Here is a 21,846-nt window from a genome sequence, read left to right on the forward strand (position 1 = left end):
GTGCAGTTTACGTGATTGGTGACATGGCCTGGATCTCTGGAAATTTGGAATAGCTGTCCACAATAATTAAGTAGTAAAGTCCGTTGATTGGGCCGGCGAAGTCCATACGCACTCGTTGCCAAGGCGCAAAGACTGAAGCTGATGTTTAATAGGATTTTTTGCTGCTTTGGTTTTGGTTTTGGTACAGTGTCCAAGTCCGGGCGAGAAAACTTCTGGGAAGGTAGACCGCAATTTTGTTAGGACAGATTGACCTTGTTCTGTTTTGACAGTGTTAATCGGTGGTGACCATATGGAATGTCTAGGAGTCCAAGTGCTTCACAAGCAAAAATACCAAGAATGTTACTGGATCCTTCTTTTGCGACAAACACTGTTTGTTTTGACTGTTGACCATTAAAAGAGAGGGTTGCCTCAAATTGTCTTTTAAAATGGCAAAGAGCTGATCCATCAAAACTATGGCCACGAAGAAAACTGCGTTTTAGTTCCGGAGAACCAATCAACTTGTGAGATTTCTCATCAATAATCGTAAGTTCTGATCCGGAATCGACCATAAATAATAATGCGGACTGATTTACTTGGATTTGGTTGTTCTGCAATGTGCCGATGACTGCTGTATTAATGTTTCCAATTTTTTGTCTGGAATATTTGCTTTTTCTGTGATTTCGGTTGAGCCATACATTGCACTAGCGCTCAAGATGGCCACCAATTTGAACACTTGTAGTTCTTGTATGGACAGTTATAAAACGAAGAAAATTGCTAGGAGGATCCTTGCCTTGATGTCACATTTGGAGCTGGAAGTCCGGCTGATTCTTTATGTTTCCTTCACTGCATGGACTACGGCACTAGTAGGATGCTCAAATTCTTTAGAATCTGCTGCTGTTTGAAGAAAGGTACGGGCGTCGCTTATGATATCATCACACACGACGTTTCCTCGAGTTGCTTGCAGTCTTGCGAGGATTCTAGTTCGCAGAGGGACTAATTTAGATTGTTTCATGTGCAGCAGTAGAAGAAACACACGAAATTCCTCTACTGCGGAACTTTGCATTGAAACGGCAGATGTATTTGTCCAATATCTCATCTGGTAGCATTTCCATTTGAAAGCATGCTAAACGGTCTAGTTCTAGCGAACGCGGTTGAGAGTATAAAGTTTTAAGAATGTCCACTAGGTCCTTATAATTTCGACTGCCAATATCTTGGGGCCAGAATTTTTCTTTTAATTCACGATACGATGTATCGGAGAGGCGGGTCAAAAGCATCACAATGCGATGATCGGAGTCACTATCGCCAGGGTGATTCATCTTAACTGCAAACTCGAAACGCTCTAACCAGTTTTCGAAAACAGTTGGATCCTGGGTCTCGTCGTCGTAAGATGAGAATTTCTCAGGCATGACAGCACGAGGGGATCCGCTGCTATTTGATGGGTCGGTTAGTGTAGTCTGTTTGATTTGAGTAAGTAACGATGTCATAGCATCTTATTGTATTCGAGCATGGGTCGCCACCGCATTGAGCAGGTCCTTAGATTGATCAGGATCCATTACCGGGCTGCGCCAATGTTGTGTCCTAGTGGTTTATTCCAAAGATACGCTGGCGAATAGGCAATAAAAAGGAACTTTATATTTGACAACACTGAACTAACTAACATCAAAACATTCAAGGCAAGCAAACCTAAAAAGGTATAAGTTCTTGGTAAGAGTTGATTTGAGCAGAGGTTTTTGAGATATTTGGATTTAAAAAAATCGCGTACCTTTGACACTTTATCTGCGTCATTATCTATTTTTTGGACTGACGTAAGTTGGGTTAGATCGTCATATTTAAGCTTCAACAACATTGTGGTAGCATTTTTTATGCACATCTTTGAAACCCAAAAAAAAACTTATCCGACTTCTGGAAATAAGTGAATAAAAAAAACGACAAAGGGACGCTGAAGTGGAGAGCCCTTTTCAATAAATGCCCTTCGATGAAATGAGTTTACCATGACGACAACGTAATCAAGTCTGAAGGTTCTTGCCGCTAAAAGGAATTTTTCGTTTGAAAGCCAGTATAAGTAAAGTAGGTTGATGGTTTGAAAATTATTTCAGGATAAAACTTTTTTATCCCGACGATATTAATTATTTATACAATAAGTGATTTAAACCATTGTTTATTAACGAAACAAAAAATTAGGCCCACTAACGTAGCGAGTGGCCTAAGTAGTTTGACTAAATAAATAGGTTTAAATTACGTGTTTTATACAACATTTTATTAAATTTTAACGTCTAATATTAATAGTTATTTATATAACAAGTGACTTAAACCATTTTTTATTATTTAGTTTCATAAATCATTATTAAAACTTAAATATAGCGTGTTTGATTTAATTTAGATAAAACTAAAAAACCTGAGCAAAGCGTGTTATAAAAAATATACCCTGTATTAATGAATCAACAATCGAGTCTTACCTGTCCGACGCAAGCCTGTACGAGATTAGGTGGAAAAAAGTTTCTGAAAGAAATAATAATTTATTTAGTTTTAAGCATTCAAAGTTTTTTCATATTTAGCTTTTCAAGTAAACGCGAAGTGAATATTAAAATAAAATTACTGTTTTGATTCTAAAAATAGACTTTGCAACAAAAGCTGTTTTAAACAGTCTAGTAGTTGATTAATCGTGCAAAAACGCGCGTTGCTAAACTAATTACAAACTACTAAAATAAAGTGCTCAAATGATTAAATGTAGGATGAATGAAATTTTAAATAGTTCTACAACAGGCATAGAAAATCTTTAAACGAAGGATATCAAATCTAAAATTATAAATCGTTACACCCTGTATAACACATATAGTAGACCGGTAGTTGCTGCCTAGACAGGAAACTCAATGACATGACACTATTAGCAATTATATAAAAATTTCCTGCATCAACAAGGCATGTCCTGCTTGCTTCAAAGGGTTTCGGTTCAATTAATTGGTAATCGGATTCGCATTTCCCATAGAATCATATCTATACAGGGTGTCGGGGATTTTTGTACTATTTTTTTGTAATTTAAAGAAAGTGGATTTTAGTAATAAAGAAGTAGTTTAATAATTACTATTTAATAATAATTTTAAAACTTTAACTATTTAATAACTAACAGTTCAACAATTCAGTCTTATTGACTTTTTGATATATTTTTATTCAGTTTTAATTTTTTGTGACGTTAAGATCAAACTAATGACACTTCTCTACAGCCACTTTTATGTCCGTTTCCCCAGTATTGGCTAAGTTGAGTTCAATAAGGACAGCTTAGATAAGTTTAGTTTAGACTGTGTTATTTAACACCTAATCTGTCACATTTAAACATCAACTTAGCTGATGATGTATTTAAAATTGACTTGGATGTGTCCGGAAAACAGGCATTAATGCTCTTTTAAGTGGGGTTGTCAGTTTTCAGTTCCGACGTTTCGTCTTTGCAGAATCATCAACTTCATTTTTTTAGATATAGTTGGCGTTTTTATATTACATTCCGAAAGCCATTTCTATTCCGAATTCAATGTATGAAACTTTATTTTTACTCTTTTTTGTTTTTGGTATTGGGGGAAATCATTACTAACCAACTAGTTGATAGTTAGGTACCGTGAGTGGGCATATTCTGCCCTCTACCGCGACCGCAGGTCTATTGTGGCTCACATATAAGTTAAAGCTCATCCAGAATACTGGACTCCCTGAGGAACCGAATAACTGCTCTGGATAAGAGGTTGTCCAGGTCTCCTGGGCGTACATCCGCCCGTTCAAATATTGAATACCTGGAGTTGGCCAGAGCCGGACAGCGGCACAGTAGGTGCGCGACCGACTCGTCATCTTCCATAAACCAGCGGCATTCGGCGTCTTCCGTCAGGCCTATCCGGTGCATGTGAGCTCTTAGCTGACAGTGACCGGTGTACAGAGCCCTCATGTGTGGTCTGCTGAGTTGCAATAATAATTTCTTTGGAGTGAGCCAACCCTGTAGTTCTCAGCCATAGGTTCTGGGCCGCCTCCGAACGCAGCTTAGCCAGTTCGTCGGCTTTGACATTCCCTGTGAAGTCGGAGTGACCCGGAATCCACATCAGGATAACGCTGTTGGATTTTCCAAGAGTGTTAAGGATTTTATGATAGCCCAGGACCGCCTTTGACACAAAGCGACCTGAGGAGAGGGCACGAACAGCGGCCTGTGAAGATTTTTATCGATTTCCGCCTAGGGGAGTTTTTATTCATCATCTCCCTAGAGCAGATCTCGATGGCGTAAAGTTCAGCCTGCAAGACCGTCGGTGTTTGTCCCAGTCCCTCAGTCAGACAGACCCCCGCCTTGGCACAGAAAGCCCCGGATCCAGTCCCTTTTGATGACTTTGAGCCGTCCGTAAACCAGCAGATATCTGCTCGGAGTAGGTCATCAGCCCGTTCTGCCCAGTCCACTCTTGATGGTACGAGGGTCCTGTAGCAGAAATCGGCGGCAGCCGTGCTCGGCGGAACATCGGAGGGCATAGCAACGGACTCGCGATTTAGAATTTCCGCAAGTGGCCCTCGAGGCTCCAGGACACGGGTAATATGAAAGAGCCGGTAGGAGGCCATCCTTGCCTCTCTTTTCAGCAGGAGCTGAAGGGAGGGTGAGTTAAGGAGACACTCTAACGCGGACGTGGGCGTTGTCTTAAACGTCCCCGTGATTAAAAGGCATGCCTGTCTTTAAATGGAAGACAGTTTCTTCGCTACGGAGCTCTGGCGGCTTTTGCCGTACCAGACTAAGGCCCCGTAGGTCAACACAGGTATAATTGTGCTGATGTAAAGCCAGTATAGCTGCTGGGGCCCTAGACCCCAGGATTTCTTTGGTAGATGCTTTTGCATCTCCAAAGCAGGATTTTAGCTTTACTGACTAGTTTGTCCAGATGCTAGTTCCAGGTGAGTGTTTTATTTAGAATGACTCCGAGATATTTCACCTGCGCCGCATATGGTATTGTCTCACCAGAGAGGGAGGGCGGTTTACGAAATTCCAACTTCCTCCTTCTGGTAAAGGGTATAATTACTGTTTTGAGCGGATTTATCCTAAGACACTCCTTCTCGCACCAGCTTTATGTCACATTGAGGACCTTCTGTACGGTGGGCGAATAGTCGTCGTCCCGGAGTCCTCTAATGAGTATGGCTAGATCGTCAGCATAAGCCTAGACCTCGACGTTCTCGAAGAGCAAGGGTGGCCAGCAGATCGTCCACCAAGAGACACCACAGCAAGGGAGATAAAATCCCTCCTTGCGGTCAACCCCTCACAGGACGGAAGCCGACCATTTTTCCCTGCAGATCTGACGTCACAGTCCTTTGCGTTAACAGAGCCTCGATCCATCCACAAACGTTGGGTTCTGCTCCCCTCGCCTTGGCCGCCGCCGTGATTGATGAGGGTAGTGCTTTGTTAAAGGCACCTTCTATATCTAGAATGATGCCAACTGCTGTTCCTTTACTCGCGAGCGTCTTTTCTATTTTCCCAACAAGGTTGTTCAAGGCTAGTTCTGTTGATTTGCCCGCTTGGTACGCATATTGGTCGGCATTGAGGGAATCTTTCTGGTATTGAAGAAAACATTTTTTTGTCATATTTTTAGTTCTTCTACAAAAAACCCAGAAACCCTGTACATGACACTAAATTGGTGTCCTGCTTGATCACCAGGTCTAATGCGCATAAAATATTTTATTTTAGGTGTTAACAGATAGTATAGAATTTTTTCCATAAGTAATGATACATTTCTGGGGACTTACCTTAAACCAAAAGTCAACAAAAATAGAAATACAAGAAAGTCAGTTATTTTTTTAAATAACTCGCTAGTAATCGCTCTAATTGTTTTCTAGTAAAGCAAAGTGAATCATCTGAAATGCGAATATCTGTTATTCAATGTTAGTTAGTACCCCCTTCGGCGTACAGGGTGGTCCAAATTGAAGTAGTACACTTGAAAGATTGAAAATAAACGCCAAAGTGTCATAGGAACTATACTTGTGAAATATTTGTCTAGATTAATTTTAGAAATCCAAAAAAAAAAAATAATCACATCAAATGGTCAACGTGCATGTCTAATTTCATTTGAGTAACTTTTTTCGTTAAGGAATTAAAATAAAAAAAGATTTTTGTAGTTCACTTTTAGGGTTTGCTAGCTTCGCTAGGAAAAACTTTTCGACTATAGTTTATATGTCACTTTCGACGTTTTTTTATGTATTTTCCACCCTGGAATTATCCTACAATCAATTTGGACCACTCTGTAATTGCAATTTGAAATCTTCTTGGAAGACGGAGCCTTGTTTCAATTACAAGTGAATTACTTGAACAAACACTTTCGTGAATCTGAATCCCAGAAATCCTCCATTATTAGATACCCCACGTCTATATTAATCCATAGGGCTAATAAATGATTTTGCCTCTATAACATCAAAAACAACAGTTGAATGTATCAGAGATCTGAATTCATTTACTAATAATTTAATAATAACTACTTACCTGACGAGATCCAGCAAAGTATCCTGAGTAAGCACGTGTCTGGTAAGTACTCTACCAGAATCGTCTTCATCGGTAGGTTTCCAAGGTACAGTCCCTTCACCAGGTCGAATTACTACAACTAACACAATTCCCAAAACAACCGCGCAAATGGTGGTGGTAGCATAATACAGAATTGATCTAAAAATGTGAAAAAATTGCAAAACTATTAATACTAAATACCTAGTTCAAACCTAATGGCGATTTTTTTCGACAAGCTTAAGTCCAAAGAACCGATGGCCGAAATGACTGAAGACATAAGTAACGGAATGATGAGAGCTTTGAGCATCCGCAAAAATAGTTCACCCGGAAATGCCAGGTACATGATTTCTCTGCTGCTCCATTTTGTAGTGGACACCCTGAGTAGTAGTCCAACAGCGGTTCCCCCAAAAACTCCTACCACGGTCAAAATGGTAAGCAGATTTTTGGTGACACATTTTACTACTCTATTGCGGTCGTCTGCCATAATATGTCTGAAATTTGAATGGTTAGTGTAATGGTTATGTACAGAGTGTCTCAATAAGCCGACGGAAAATCGGAAAATCAAAATCAAAATTTTTAAAACGGCATTTGGTTGAGCTTTAAATTGCGCCCAATTTAAACTTTTTCGTATATTATTTGTGTAATTATGCTGTAATTGATTATTGATTCTTGTAGAGAACTAAAATCAGGACCGTATCTCAGGCACTTTGGGATGCCACCATGGGAACTTATGAACATTGAAGAGCCATTTGTGCGTAAATATTATAATAATTGCTATGTGGGAGTGGGACTATTATTTGCTTACTTGTTAAGCAATTTATTTTTCTCATGCCGAAAACAGTGGTTGATTAGCATATAAATGGGCTAACAACGTGCGGTATGTAATTGGAGAGCAATAAACTTACCAACTTTGGCCTGCCAGCTATGCTCGCAGACCCGCCAAGAGAAATTTTAAACACCTATAAATGGGACGAGGCCATAGTTGAGTTTCCATAGAACATGTCTTCTTGGAAACTTGACGATCAAAAAATCTGGAAAGAAATAAAAAACATTCAATATCTTTAAAAACTCAAAATAATACAAGTTTGACAAATATGTTAATATTTAGTTGTTTGCTGTAATTTTTAGGTGTGCATTTATCATAGATAAAAAAATAAATTATATGGGTAATAAATTTAGCGATTTAAATTATACATTTTATTGGAAGCTAATGAGTCCAATACGATAAAACTTTTTATTTACTAACTGACATAAAACTGACAAAATTATTCAACACCACCTCACACATTTTTCTACCTCACAGGTCTACCTTGCTGGGATAACCCAACATTTCCTCCCCTTTTACTTAATGTTACGACGGTATGATTTAACACCAGACAAATCCCGATAATCGAAATCTTTGCGGGTGGTGCGCTGTGGCCTAGAATTTGGAGCTGTACTGCCAGAATCACAATTTTTCAAACCATCATCAGGATGAAGCGTTGATGTGTGAACTTCTTAAAATACTTCTTCAGAACAACTATTTCCCAAGTCTCCTACCTCACTGTCATTAACTACGCATTCTAACCGACGATTATCCGGTTGAGTCTTGTCGTCTTAAACTTGATTAGTCTCCGGCAATCCATTCACTTCCTGAAACGGTAGGGAGGGTTGTCTACTTGGATGTTTTCCCCTTGTTCAAAGTGACGATGACGAGCTCCATGGCGACGATCAAATTGTCTCTTCATCATTACTTGTGTGTCAGTTAGAGTTGCTGAAAGAGCTGTCCGTGGTCGGAACACATCCATTGGAGTTCTTGGCTGAGCCGCTGCAGTTTCGGCACATCTGAAGCACTTCTCTCGTTGTCAATTCTTTGCCAAAAATAATGATGACGTCCAAGATCACGCATCCGGCGGATTCCAGGATGGCCTCGGTGTAAAAGCTTAAGTGCACATTCTCGAAGCGGAGGAGGAATGACCACTCGTTCCATCAACATAACGGTATCATTGACAATGGATAGGCAATCGGCGTGACGCACATATGGTCAAAGATCTGTATCATTAGAGTCTGCCTTGTTCCATCCGTTTTTTATTCGATCAGAAATTTTTCGAAATACAGGATCCTCCAGCGTCAAACGTTGCAAAGTCTTCCGCATCGTTGTGGATCGCTTAGCTTCGAGAGCGACACCACTTAGTTCTTATCAGCAGCTTGAACTACAGCAATAACCACTTCCATTTCCGAGTCAGTTGAGTTCCTTTTTGATTTATCAATTAACCGTGATAGGGCATCCGCTTTATCAAATTCTTCGGTCTTCACATATTCAATGTCGAAATCATAACCAATCAGTCTTAATGCCCAGCGTTGAGTGAGCAGGTAAATTGGGTTATTCGCAATATTATTGGTTCGGCCAAACAAAATGTAATGGTTGAAGTTTGGAATGCAACGATAGATATTGGTGATACCACTATTACTTGCCATTTTAACCAACTGTGGAAACGACATCCAAGTAGACAACCTCCCTACCGACTGCGCCAATAATGGGTCCAATCACCTGTACCTGTGCAAGAAAGCCAAGAAGGTGCATGCCAAAAATTCCAATATGGCCGAAATAGTGGTTGACAGTTTGCATTTTTTGTTTGTATTGCGGAAATTGAATTTTTCGATGATTAAATTAATTTTTAAGGCTTAAAGTCAAGACTTGGGATTACTTGCCAAAGTAATTTTTGTTTGCTATTATATATTGTTGTTTATATGTTTATTGTTCTAGTGAAAGTGTAGTTTGTGTTCATTTTATTGTGTTATCACTATTGTTATTGTTCCTTCATTGTTCTATAATTTGTTGTTGGTTTTTTAACTTAAATTCTATTGCCTCTACAATATGCCGTCCACTTGTTGTTTGCCAAATTGTAAAAGCAATTTGGTGAAAGGCCCAAAAGTGTCCAAAAGACCCTGCTCGAACCCAACAGTGGTTGAAAACTTTGAACTGGAGTGATTTTACTCCAACACAATACTCAGTGGTAAGTACAATATGCTTTCTCATTCAGTAAACTTATTGCCTCTTACATACATAGGTATGTGAGTTACATTTTGAGGCCGCCTGCATTTTGAGAGCAACAAACGTTTACTCTGAAGAAACAGGACAGCTTTTAGAAGTTCCATTGGCACATTTATATTTTAAAAGAAAGGTCTTGGTAATAATATAAAACCCATTTACCAGTTTTGCTTACCTAGCTTCAAGGATTTCCAAATTTTCTTTGATTGAGCAGTTTTCACATTAGTTTGTTGTACTTTCCAGGACAAAGGGTTCTAACCAAACTTGCTTTGGCTGGACTTTATTGGGTATAAAAAGCCATATCTATACATATCTGGATCAGGAATGAAGCGTTCTTTGATTTTTCACTCACAACTTCTAATCAACTACACGAAAAAATAAAAAAAAACATATTTTCTACTGCATCTGCATAGGTTTGTGTACAAAACAAAAACCGCTAACGCCGCCATTAAAAGTGACATTCTAGGCTTTCTTGTACAGAGGGCGGTGGTCCAATACGATAAAACTTTTTATTTACAAACTGACATACAACTGACAAAACTACTCCACACCAGACCACCCATTTTTCTACCTTGCTGGCATAATCCAAATCGTTTAGTGGACAACTGTTTAACTAAAATAAATATTTTTATGCCATGCGATACATCAATAAAATGGTGATTTTTTTGGCCTATTAGATGATAATGAAATTAGATATGGCTTCCATAAGTAAAACAAAAGTTAGTTCTAACCTCAAAAACCAATAGCGATAAAACATTTTTGGGACAACCAAATTATTCTTCAGAACAAAGTGTCCTAACAATGTCGAAGTTTACCGGCTGTCCAATAAACAGTTTGCAAAATAATGGCCATGTAAAAAATCATCACTGTTCAGTTTTTTCGAAATATCTTTCTTTCGAAAAAATAATACAATATTTTTCAAAAAAGATTTGAATTAGCCATATAATTCTTTAAAACTTTCTAATTTAAACATTCTTGTTACTTCAATAATAACTGAGATCCCAGAGGTGAATTTGGGACAGACTGTATACAGGGTGTCAAAAAAGTGGAATATTGCAAATATGTCAAAAACTACTGATTTTATTTTATTTTTAAAAGTTCTCTTATTGTCATAGTATAAATAACAGAGCATCAAATGAGGTTTGCAAGTATGCACAGACAGTCACAAAGTATACCAACTTTCTTAAATCAAACATAACCTAACCTAATTATGTAGTACGAAAAATTTATAACAATTTAACATCATATTGACGTTATAGCTATCATTGTTACTCCTATTATTGTTATAAGTGGGTATACTTTTCAAAAAACATAACTTTTGATAATTAAGTAAGTAATTAGGTGCATAGGAACATTATTTATTGTTTTTTTTATATCATTCACTCCAATAAAGTTATAAAATCGTTTTACCTTCACGTCAAGTCAAACTTTAGAAGTTTTCGAGATTTTTGCAATACTCCAGACTTTTTAGACACCCGGTATATATCGAAATTTACAAGGTTACATCCTACAAAAATAGTAATGAGAATTCCGTGTATTTATTGAAAATTTTTTGTTTCTCCTTGAACCCATTTTGACACTTGAAAGCTTGCCAATTATGTCCAATATCGCATTTGCTACAGTTAATTCCAGAAATTGGCACTAAAGTCACTTAATGTTTCGAAAAACATGTCGCAATTTTTATTAAATATAAACATTGTTACTATAATGACTACTGCCGACAACATTATACAGGGTGTAATGTGTAAAAGTAGGATAGCAATCTAAAAAATAGCAAGTTTAGGAAAATCAAAACATGTGAAATCTACTTTGCAATAAGCATTATCAATATTATAGAAAGCTGGTTTGGTAAGAATTTTATTAACACTAATAGAGCTCAAGTAGGTATACGGTGGAATACTGGAGTTGATACCTCAAATAATATAAAACATTGAAATTGGAGTTTACAAAAAAGTTTTAAGTTAGCAACTGATAAAAAACGCTTTGCTAAAATTCTTAAATTACAGGCATTACAACTTAAAAGTATGAAAGCCCGCTTTCCAAAAATAATTTAGAACTTAAAGTGGCGCCCACTACTTTTTAAAAAAATTGTAACCGGTGTACAGCGCTGTGACTGCCCTCAGGTGTGGTCTGCTGAATTGCAGGAGATTGTTGGTCCTGTTCTTAGAGGGCCCCCTTGGAGTGAGCCAACCCTGTAGTTTTCAGCCAGATCCACACCAGAGCAGATCTCGATGGCGTAGAGTTCAGCATGCAGGATCGTCGGTGTTTGTACCAGTCCCTCAGTCAGACAGATCACCACCTTGGCACAGAAAGCCCCGACTCCAGTCCCTTTCGAGGACTTTAAACCAGCAGATATCTGCTTGGAGTAGGTCATTAGCCCGTTCTGCCCAGTCCACTCTCGATGGTACGAAGGTCCTGCAGCAGACACACGGGTAATATGAAAGAGCCGGTAGGACGCTGAAGGGGGGATAAGTTAAGGAGGCACTCTAACGCAGACGTAGGCGCTGTCTTGAACGCACCCGTGATTAAAAGGCATGTCTGTCTTTGGATGAAAGACAGTTTCTTCGCTACGGAGCTCTAGCGGCTTTTGCCGTACCAGACTAAGGCCCCGTAGGTCAGCACAGGTATAATTGGGCTGGTGTAAAGCCAGTATAGCTGCTGGGTCCCTAGACCCCAGGATTTCTTTGGTAGATGCTTTTGCATCTCCAAAGCAGGATTTTAGCTCTACTGACTAGTCTGTCCACATGCGGGTTCCAAGTGAGTGTTTTATCTAGAATGACTCCCAGATATTTCACCTGCGCCGCATATGGTATTGTCTTACCAGAGAGGGAGGGCGGTTTAATAAATTCCAACTTCCTCCTTCTGGTAAAGGGTATAATTACTGTTTTGAGCGGATTTATCCTAAGACACTTCTTCTCGCACCATCTTTGTGTCACATTGAGGACCCCCTGTACGGTGGACGAATAGTCGTCGTCCTGGAGCCCCCTAATGAGTATGGCTAGATCGTCAGCATAATCCTGGACCTAGACGTTCCAAAGAGCAAGGGACCCTGCGGTCCTTGCGGGCAACCCCTCACAGGACGGAAGCAGAAATTCGAAAAAAATTGGTATAATGTCATACATTTCCAAAAGGAAACTACAATAATGAAAGAGCCCACATAGAACAGAATATAGTCTAACATGTTTTATAAGCTACAGTCCAATTCTCAAAAATGTGTCATCACGTGACAAAGCCAAATCTTACGAATTAATACGTATACTGATCGCTATTACTAAAAGAATACTAGTACTATTTACCAATTTGACATTTGACATGTCATGCAAAGAGAATGCTTGCGTTGTCTGACATTTGGCGCCACTCAATATTGTTCAGAAACAATAACGACTCCAAAATTTCAACTATACCAGTACCAGTTTCCGAATCCAGATAAAACCTAATTTTTTTTTAAATAATGACTTTTTACTCGTTCAGTAAACGTCAGAAAAATCGAAATTTTTTGTGACGTCATTTTAATTTAGCTTGACTTTGGGTATATCCCCCGATTCCGATTTCCCCTCATATATCGATTTCTAGATTACTCCAGAAACCCGCCAACTCTGTTCCGGCCTATATATTAGCATGAAATTACACATTTACAAAACGTTTCCCCATGCTATAACGGTATGTATCACTGGATATGCTTCTCGTTTTATTGATAAATTATTTTTATTAAACACTTCCTTTAGCGGACTAATTCCCTTTGCGTACGAATCGTCTATTTACGGTTCCAAGCTAGTAAAAAAACACTAATATGAGACCTAACTAATAATTGACTTATTCTTTCAAATTGTCGTCAATTAAGCAGTATAGTTTTAAATTCGTTCTACGTATATTAAAATCTTAGTACCTATAGAAGCTAAATAATTGGTTAAGTGAAGAAAGTTTCAGAAAACGTTATGTAGAAGTTATTCCTGGTTTCAAAACCTCGTAGAGTCGTAGATCACAATGATATGAGTGTCTTTCTTGTTGAGATAACCTACAGTCCGATTCTCGAAAATGAACCACCACGTAACGAAAGCAATTCCTATGAATTAAGACAAATACATATTTCTGAGATTGATCGATGGTAGTAAGAAGTAATACTACTATGACAACTAACATTTGATATTATAATTAAATGAGCGAACTTTCGAGAATCAGACACTATAGGTATGCTTTATTGTACTTAGTACGTGTTATAGCAAAATAAAATGACGTAACATTGTAATAGGAACTGTCTTGAATCTGACGTTTGCTTCTTTATATGTCACATTCAAAACGTATACCTTTTTGAATAGAAATCAATTGTTTAAAAACTCAAAGTGGTCGATGTTTGCAAAAACAAGGAGAACAAAGTCTCAAAGTCGTTGACATTGTATAATTGGGTCGTAAACCAAAAACATTTATTTGCGTTAATTTGAGGTACACAGAAAAATACTTAACACCTATTTTTTCTTTTTCAAAAAGATTTTACTGCGCAGAAAACGTTAGTGAAAAGTGCACTTATTTGGTACAACATACAGGGTGTCCAGTAAGCACATGATCAAAAGGGTACTGTGACATTCTTTAGATCGAAAGGTGACGATTTCACGTAATTGTCACTAGAAAAAAGTCTGAATATAATACAATAATCTGATGTTTGGTCCCTTTTCAAGGCTTTACTACTCTTGGTAAAATCTTCTAGCATTCATAGTTTACCATTTTACACATTTTTATTCCAAATAACGTAGCCACCAGTTAATTTGATAACTACAAACTAACTATTAAAGTTTTGACGTTGGTAAAATTAGCTATTTATGTAACCAGTTACGAAAAGATCGATTTTGTGTAACGAATGAATGTTTGAAGGGCGAGCGCAGCGAGGTCCTACAATTTGAAGGAGTTACACAATAAGACATTTTCGAAACGTGTTGCATACATAATTTTTTCTAATTTTGACCAAAAAGCTGTAAAAACCATCCTTTAAAGTGATTTAACACAAATATTCACTTTCATAGCACCTTGTATAAACTGTGACAACGACATGTTATGATGGATGTCGCTCATATGTTTCTACGGAAATGCATAAAAACAGGGAGTGATGAAATGAACTTTTCATAACTAGTTACGAAAAGTAAAACGTTTTGTCACTCTAATCAGTTTTGAAAAGTGTCACTTTATATGCCAAAATTAGAAAAACATAATTTTCTATTGAAACTACCAGCCAGATCTCAAAAGCAGAAGATTCTCAAAAAAATAGAAATTACAACAAATGTTAGATATATGCACCATTTTCTCGGATGCATAGCTGGATCCTTCAAATGAAATTGAATTGAACCTTCCTCAACATTTCTTCATCATCCCGAATTACGTTCGCCTCGTTCTGCACCCTACGTATTAACTCTTCCTGGATTTTACAGGAGTAGCGTAGACTCGAATGGACGTAGACTCTATCTAATGGTGGTAAGTCGGGGGACATATGGGGCCATTCGACAGGAACATCTCTCCCTCTCCTTCCGATCCAATTGTGTGGGAAAGTGTTGTTTAAATGTGCAGTTTCATTTCTATTAATGTGTGGAGGAGCACCATCGTGCATGAACCACATCTGAGCACGCACATTGAGAGGGAGGGACGTCCTCCATTAGAACAGGCAAAGTATTCACTAAAAATTCAAGATAATTTTCACCATTCAAGCGATGAGGCAGGATATAAGGACCCAGAAGAATGTCTCCGATGATACCGGCCCACACATTTATGCGGAATTCCAGCTGAAAGTGGTTAATACGCCTCACATGAGCGTTTTCTTTTGCGTAATGATGGAAATTATGTGAATTAAAAACACCACTTCTAATAAATCCAGCTTCATCAGTGAATAAAATTTTGCTGGTAAAATTTGGGTCACGTGCATCTTCAATAAAGTGGCAAAACCGAAGTCTCTGTCAAAATCGGGTGGTAGAAGCTCCTGAACAGGCGTTGCATGATAAGGATAAAGTCTCGTGATGCAATTAACTGTACTTTTTGGTACTCCAGTGCTAAACAGCGACTACTAATATTTGGGTATTCAGCAACCCTGTTTAAAATGGCCTCTTCAACAGCAGCATTACGAACTTGAGGACGACAGAACACCAAATTGCCCTGTCTCCCGTAAACTTTTTTCAATCCTTGCAAATGTCCGGTAATCTGGAACTCGTCGATTTTGGATATCGCGCAGCGTAGACGCGAACACTATCACGCAAGTTGTCTTCGCAAAACCCTAAGACTTTAATTTTTTTAAACTGTCACCAACGTCAAAACGTTGATAGTTAGTTTGTAGTTATCAAATTAACTGATGGCTAGGTTATTTGCAATAAAAATGTGTAAAATGATAAATAGCAGGGGGACACAAAAAACATGTTTTGCGGAAGAACTATGAATGCTAGAAAATTTTACCAAGAGTAGTAAAGCCTTGATAAAGGACCAATACATCAGATTAAATAATACAAAAATTTAATTTTAACGACGAAATAAAAAGTTCTGGTAATTTTTTAATCCAGTCACTGAAGAACTTAGCACTTGCCAAAGGCAAATGGTCGTGATTGTTTCATCAAACCAAAAGCCTTACTTAGAGACAAGTCCACAGCAAGTTTCATTAAAATCCACAATACCCTCTTGATCATGTGCTTACTGGACACTCTGTATATCTGTGACGTAAAAGGGTGATTGATTGAATTTTGACCACCCCCTTAACTTTCTTAATTTTGATTTTAGCAAAAAACGTTAAATACAAAACCAGTAGATATTTAGGTCTACTTTATTTTTAGATAAACAGTTATTATACAGGGTGTCCCAAATTTGAGTAACGAACCAAACTTAGGTTTTTTTTAAACACAATGACCAACTTTTTATTCGATATTTTAATTATACGTCAACTTTTAGGCCTAATTGATGTAAAATGTCTGTATCGATATTCAACTGTTTCCGCAGCAGCATCTGTTACTTTAACAATGTTTCCTCGACTATGTGATTGAGGGATAAATTAGTTACTAAAATTTGGGACACCCTGAATAATAATAAAGTAAACCCAAATATCTATAACTAAGTTGCTATAACTAGTGTTTTAACTAAAAGCAAAAATACGGAAGTTAAGGGGATGGTTAAAATTCAATCAATCAAAGACGCTGCTGCAGAAACATTTGAATATCGATACAGACATTTTACATCAATTAGGCCTAGAATTTGACGTAGAATTCAAATATCGAACAAATAGTTGGTCAATGTATTTAAAAAAAAACATATTTGGTTCGTTACTTAAATTTGGGACACCCTGTGTAATAACTGTTTATCTAAGAATAAAGTAGACCTAAATATCTACTAGTTTTGTATTTAACGTTTTTTGCTAAAATCAAAATCAAGGAAGTTAAAGGGGTGGTCAAAATTCAATGAATGACCCTGTACACTACCCATTTATCTTCTGTGTACAGGGTGCTGCATTTTCGAAGGTTCTACGGGGTACAGAGAAAACGGTATTAGATAGAAAAAAAGTAGCATACGTGTGCTGACCTTTTTTTCTGAGCTGTGATGAATGGCGAAAAGTGGACGGCGCAAACTTCGTTTGTTTCAAAGATAGGGGGGGTTTTCGAAAATTGGTAATTTTTGAACCTCTTCAGTATTTCAGTTGCTCTTAAAGTTATCAAAAAAGGAAGAACGGTTCCCGGTAGAAGTTTTCATGTAGAATCTAATGGCGTAGTCAGTTTTTTTCTATTCCGTTTAGTTTCTAATATATGACACTAAGTTATATTTTTTTAAATGGAACACCGTATATATTTTTAGGTCATTTAATTCTGTTGATTTTTACTATTTCAACGGTGTATTAAAACATATAAGTTTGTAAACGTTAATCTTGGTAATTAGAAAAAAAGCGTTTCCTTAACAAAAAAGTGCTGAATAATATGTATAAAAATACCCACAGTTGAAACAAAATTTGGCTATGTTCGTATTAACATATTACATGTCGTTTATAAACAGTTTTTTCAACTTCTACCTTAAAAATAGTAAAAAATCGAAATGGCCACTTTTCTTATTAAAGTGACGGTAGAACTATTTGTAACTTAGATTTTTAATAAGATTTATTAAAAATATTTAATTTTCTGATGTGTTAGTTTATATGATTTCCGATTTTGTTTGGTATTTTAGATATTGGCCTTTTTTTAGCTGAGCAAAGGTGTGTGAAATGTACAACTTTGTCGTTAGAGTGATGTTAATTATGAAAATTTTGAAAGGAACATGCAAACCGTTTTGTTCTAACATTAACCATTTCATTGTTACAGCCTTCCGAATAATAGCAATTTAAGTTTTTTCAACGATAAATATCTCCAAAACGACAATACTTGGAGAGAAACGTTTCAGAACAAAAATTGTCGAGATCATTATTAAGGTTGCCAAACCAAAATCCGTTGTTGCTACTCATTTCATGTATGTTCATATGTCATTATACAATATTTTAGTTGTGTTTACTTGGAATTTAGTTAAACCTGGAAATTTTTTGGACGCGGATGAAATGAATAAAAGAAAAGTGAATTCCGCAAACAAGTGAACCACGAAAGAACAAGGATGAGAACCTGGCGAGACAAGTTTTTGTGTTAACTGTTGCTGCTGGCCGTTTGTGATAAGCATGTGTTGGTTTTGTCTCTCTTTTCCACGTTACCTTATATGTTTCATTATGTCAGTTGGTTCGTGTCGCAGGATTATCATCCTTGTTCCTTTCTGCTTCACTTTTTTTTGCGGAATTATCTAACAAACTATTTTCCTATTAATACTATTCTCTAAAAACCAGATATCAAATGAAATCAATCAAATACTGAAAACTGAATTTTTTGTTATTATTACTTATTACTATTACTAATATCAGCATAAAAAGCAAAAACGTATTTTTTACCTAAAAACAATGAAATAAAGCGTAGTGTGTCTACCCACGTACGACAAATTAGAACTTGGATTTCGTCCATTATTGCATTTTTATTGAAATGCATCTGATAATTTTGAGCTTACTGCCGTGCTTCATGCTTAAAATTGTTCGCTTTGAAACGTTTTTTAATTTGAGTTACAGGCTGAATTTTACAACAAAGTATACATGGTGACCCAAGACGGAAGACATAAACCGATATAAGAAAAACTACCAACAATAGTATATTACATACTCAGGTGGAAAGTGTTTGATTTCTTTCGAGAGATTAAGTAGTAACTTTATCTCGAGACAGAAATTAAACTTTCTACCGTGGTTTGTATACTATTTTATTTTCAACCATTTATCAAAATCTCATCGAACTTTTAATAAATCATTCAGATGAAATATTGATTGCTAATAGTCTCTAACAATAAGGTAGTATAGGTGCACGAGTAGTTATGACTTCAGCCATAATAAACGACTGGTGATTTGTTTACAATGTTGACAACGTCATTATTGTGCTATTCCGTCTTTAATATTTTGAGCTGAAACGTTTCTTAAAGTGGAGATTTCTGAAGACGCAGATGTTACTCATCATCACCTGAGCTGCGAGCTGTTGCAGAGGTGGCGGCACAGTCTCTTCACTATAAAAAGTAAGCCCAGATATGACAAGAAGCATATTGACATTTACTCAGATGGAAAGTGACATTTACCCGGGTAGAAAGTGAGTACTTTGTGAGTACAGGTAATTTTCATCTTTCCACCTGGTTTACACATAAGAAATAACGTTATTACATACCTGGTTGAAAATAAAAATGTTTTCAAAACTTGGTAACATAGTATAGTAAAGTCAGCATGCTCAATCCAACTAAAATATTTTCAATGTTATGACACTCAAGTTATAACGGAAGTAGGTACCAACTTTTTTATTTTAAATGGAACACCCTGTATATTATTTTATTTATGAATACTCCTATCGATTTCAAATATTTCTCATGTATCATAATCATAACCAATTTCTATCTGCAATGGTTTTCAACATATTTTCGTTCGGAAAACGACATTTTCACATTTTGGAGGGTAATGGCTCATAACCAGAATGAGTTACGCCTGTGAAGAGACGACCTTACAAAGTTAAGATAGCAGATAATTGCAAGCATTTATCTCATTCTGGTTAGGAGTTATGACACTCACAAAATCTGAACATGTCATTTTTCAAACGTCAATATCTCGAAAACCATTGCAGATCGATATGGGATATACAATTGTGTATTTCTGTATATTCAATTTAAAATATAAGCAAGTTTTGCAAGTTGGTACCTACTTACGTTCTAACTCATAGAGTTGATTACAGATGTGGCAAAACAACTATCATGTCTGTCATCCAGTTGACATACTGGAAGGTTTTGTTCTTTAGAAAGAGGATAAAAAATACTACAAAATGAGCCAAAGCTGGCCTCTCTAGCTCTTCATGTTGCCGAGATATTGAATTTCAAAAAGTAGTAAAAACGACCCCTAATACACCCCCATTCTTTCGATTTTTATGAAAAATGGAAAATTTTAAAGTGCTTTTTTTGTACTTATTTTACCTAATTTCAGGTCCTCTGGTATAAATATGACCTTTGCTGTGTATTGGAACCCTCCTGGAGCAAAATAAAAAATTACTAAAAATGCACTTTTTGCAAAAATGGCATTTTTCCAATTTTTGAATAATTGTAACTAAAAAATTGCAAATTTCAAACAATATTACTAAAATTTCTCTAAGTTATATTGTACACATATTTTTATGATTGGCAATATTTGGACAATAAAAAAAATCTGTCGTTTTCAATATTGATAAAAATACTTTTGCAATATTTGTGTGCTACTGGGTATATTCACAAAAAGCTTTTAAATTGGATGACAGCCTTGAAACAAATTTATTTTTGAGGGCAACAATGATCGTTATGGAATTATTGACAAATGGAACTGATTTGAATGTTCGCAGAAAAAGAAATTCTCATATACAGGGTGTTACTGAAAGGTCTGCCACAGTTAGCTGGGGTTAAAATAAAGCGATTTAGCCATATTTGCCTTAATCCAAAAGTTCATAATTACAGAGCTACAGTGTTGAAAATTCGACGTAGCAAATTTATTCCCAATAGAATTGAAAGAGAAGAAAAGGGAATTTAGCTGCTACCTCTTGCCAGAATGACTCCAAATAGAAAATCGAGTCGAAAACATGTAAGAGATATTCAACAGGTATCAAACTAGAGAATCTAAGCCAAACCAACGGACTGAAAATCTAATCTAACAAACGCTTTCTGGCTGGCACTGATTGTTATTTTCGGCCGAATTTTTTGATTATCCAAAATTAACTAGAAAACTAAAAATAACAATGGTGAAGTGTGTCATAAAGATTTTTCAGTAGGTATTGGATGCAGCAACACAAACTGAATGATCTTAGTTTCGGGATCAGATAAGTTATTACTTACTAGAGTTGGAAAATGATCTTGCTGTTGGATTTTTCGAAAAATCTTTCGATGTAATTTTTAGTGAAAAAATGTATTACCAATAAAAGAAATTATAATTGGACACTTACTGTTCAACAAGTAGCCACCACCACCAGTTGGAATTACACAATAAACTATGTAAAAGGGGTCCTCCGGATATTGTGCTCAGCATCGACGCACGCGCTACAAAATGAAAGAGGCAAAAACACGGCAAACTCCCTGATCCCGAATACGAAATCAAACTGTTCTCAGTTTAGCGAATCTGTGTTGCGTTAATAGCGATTTTCATCCCGCCATCACTGGTTTTCGTCCAGCGACGAACTAACTCGACGACCGAATCAGGTCCCTCTTTAAATCAACTCAAACTAATAATGCGAAAACGGCCCACATACTTAATACGTGGAGGAAATTGCCGATAATGATGATCCTGTTCTCGATTCGAAAAGTTAAATTGGGCCACCGTGTATGAAATATACATTTGGTCAGGCCGTTTCCGCAGCCGATTGTTTAGGTGTTGACGCTCTGTTGTTAATTTAATCGGGAAGATGAGAAAATCCCGGAAATCGTCGAATTGCTAAAGTGACAGTGTAATTTCAACAATATTTCAGCCTTTACTAATGGTTTCTCTTCTTTGTATGTAACGATAGAAAAAGAGCCACAGTACTACCTTTCAGTTGACATTTTCAAATAAGAACCCCAATTTGTGATTGCATTTATGGATTCTAAGTAAATTTCTGAGGATTTTTCATGTAGCATATCCTATGTCGATATACAGTTATCCCATCCTTGTTCCTTTCTGCCTCACGTTTTTTTGCGGAATCAACCCAAAAATCACTCCTGTCATTCATTACTCTTACATTAATAGTATTTTTAATTATTCATGTAGATCCCAAAAATAAAAACAATTTTTTTGGAATATTGGATGAGTAGT

The 21,846-nt window shown here is 36.8% G+C and overlaps 1 protein-coding gene across 1 annotated transcript in view; it reads right to left on the reverse strand.

Moving 5' to 3' along the window:
- Window positions 1-21,256, reverse strand: part of LOC145729793 (excitatory amino acid transporter 3-like) — a 34,267-nt gene extending 13,011 nt beyond the window's left edge. The window contains exons 1-5 of the mRNA XM_081980716.1: window positions 21,005-21,256; window positions 7,378-7,503; window positions 6,685-6,963; window positions 6,455-6,631; window positions 2,436-2,478 (exon numbers count right to left, since the gene is read on the reverse strand). Coding sequence (XP_081836842.1) covers window positions 2,436-2,478; window positions 6,455-6,631; window positions 6,685-6,956 — 492 coding nt within the window. The 5' untranslated portion in view covers window positions 6,957-6,963; window positions 7,378-7,503; window positions 21,005-21,256. The remainder of the gene's footprint in view (window positions 1-2,435; window positions 2,479-6,454; window positions 6,632-6,684; window positions 6,964-7,377; window positions 7,504-21,004) is intronic.
- Between the last annotated feature and the right edge of the window lie 590 nt (window positions 21,257-21,846).

The sequence above is a fragment of the Ips typographus genome, linkage group LG5, assembly GCF_016097725.1.
Source record: "Ips typographus isolate SLU linkage group LG5, UJ_Ityp_2.0, whole genome shotgun sequence".
Lineage (NCBI taxonomy): Eukaryota > Metazoa > Arthropoda > Insecta > Coleoptera > Curculionidae > Ips > Ips typographus.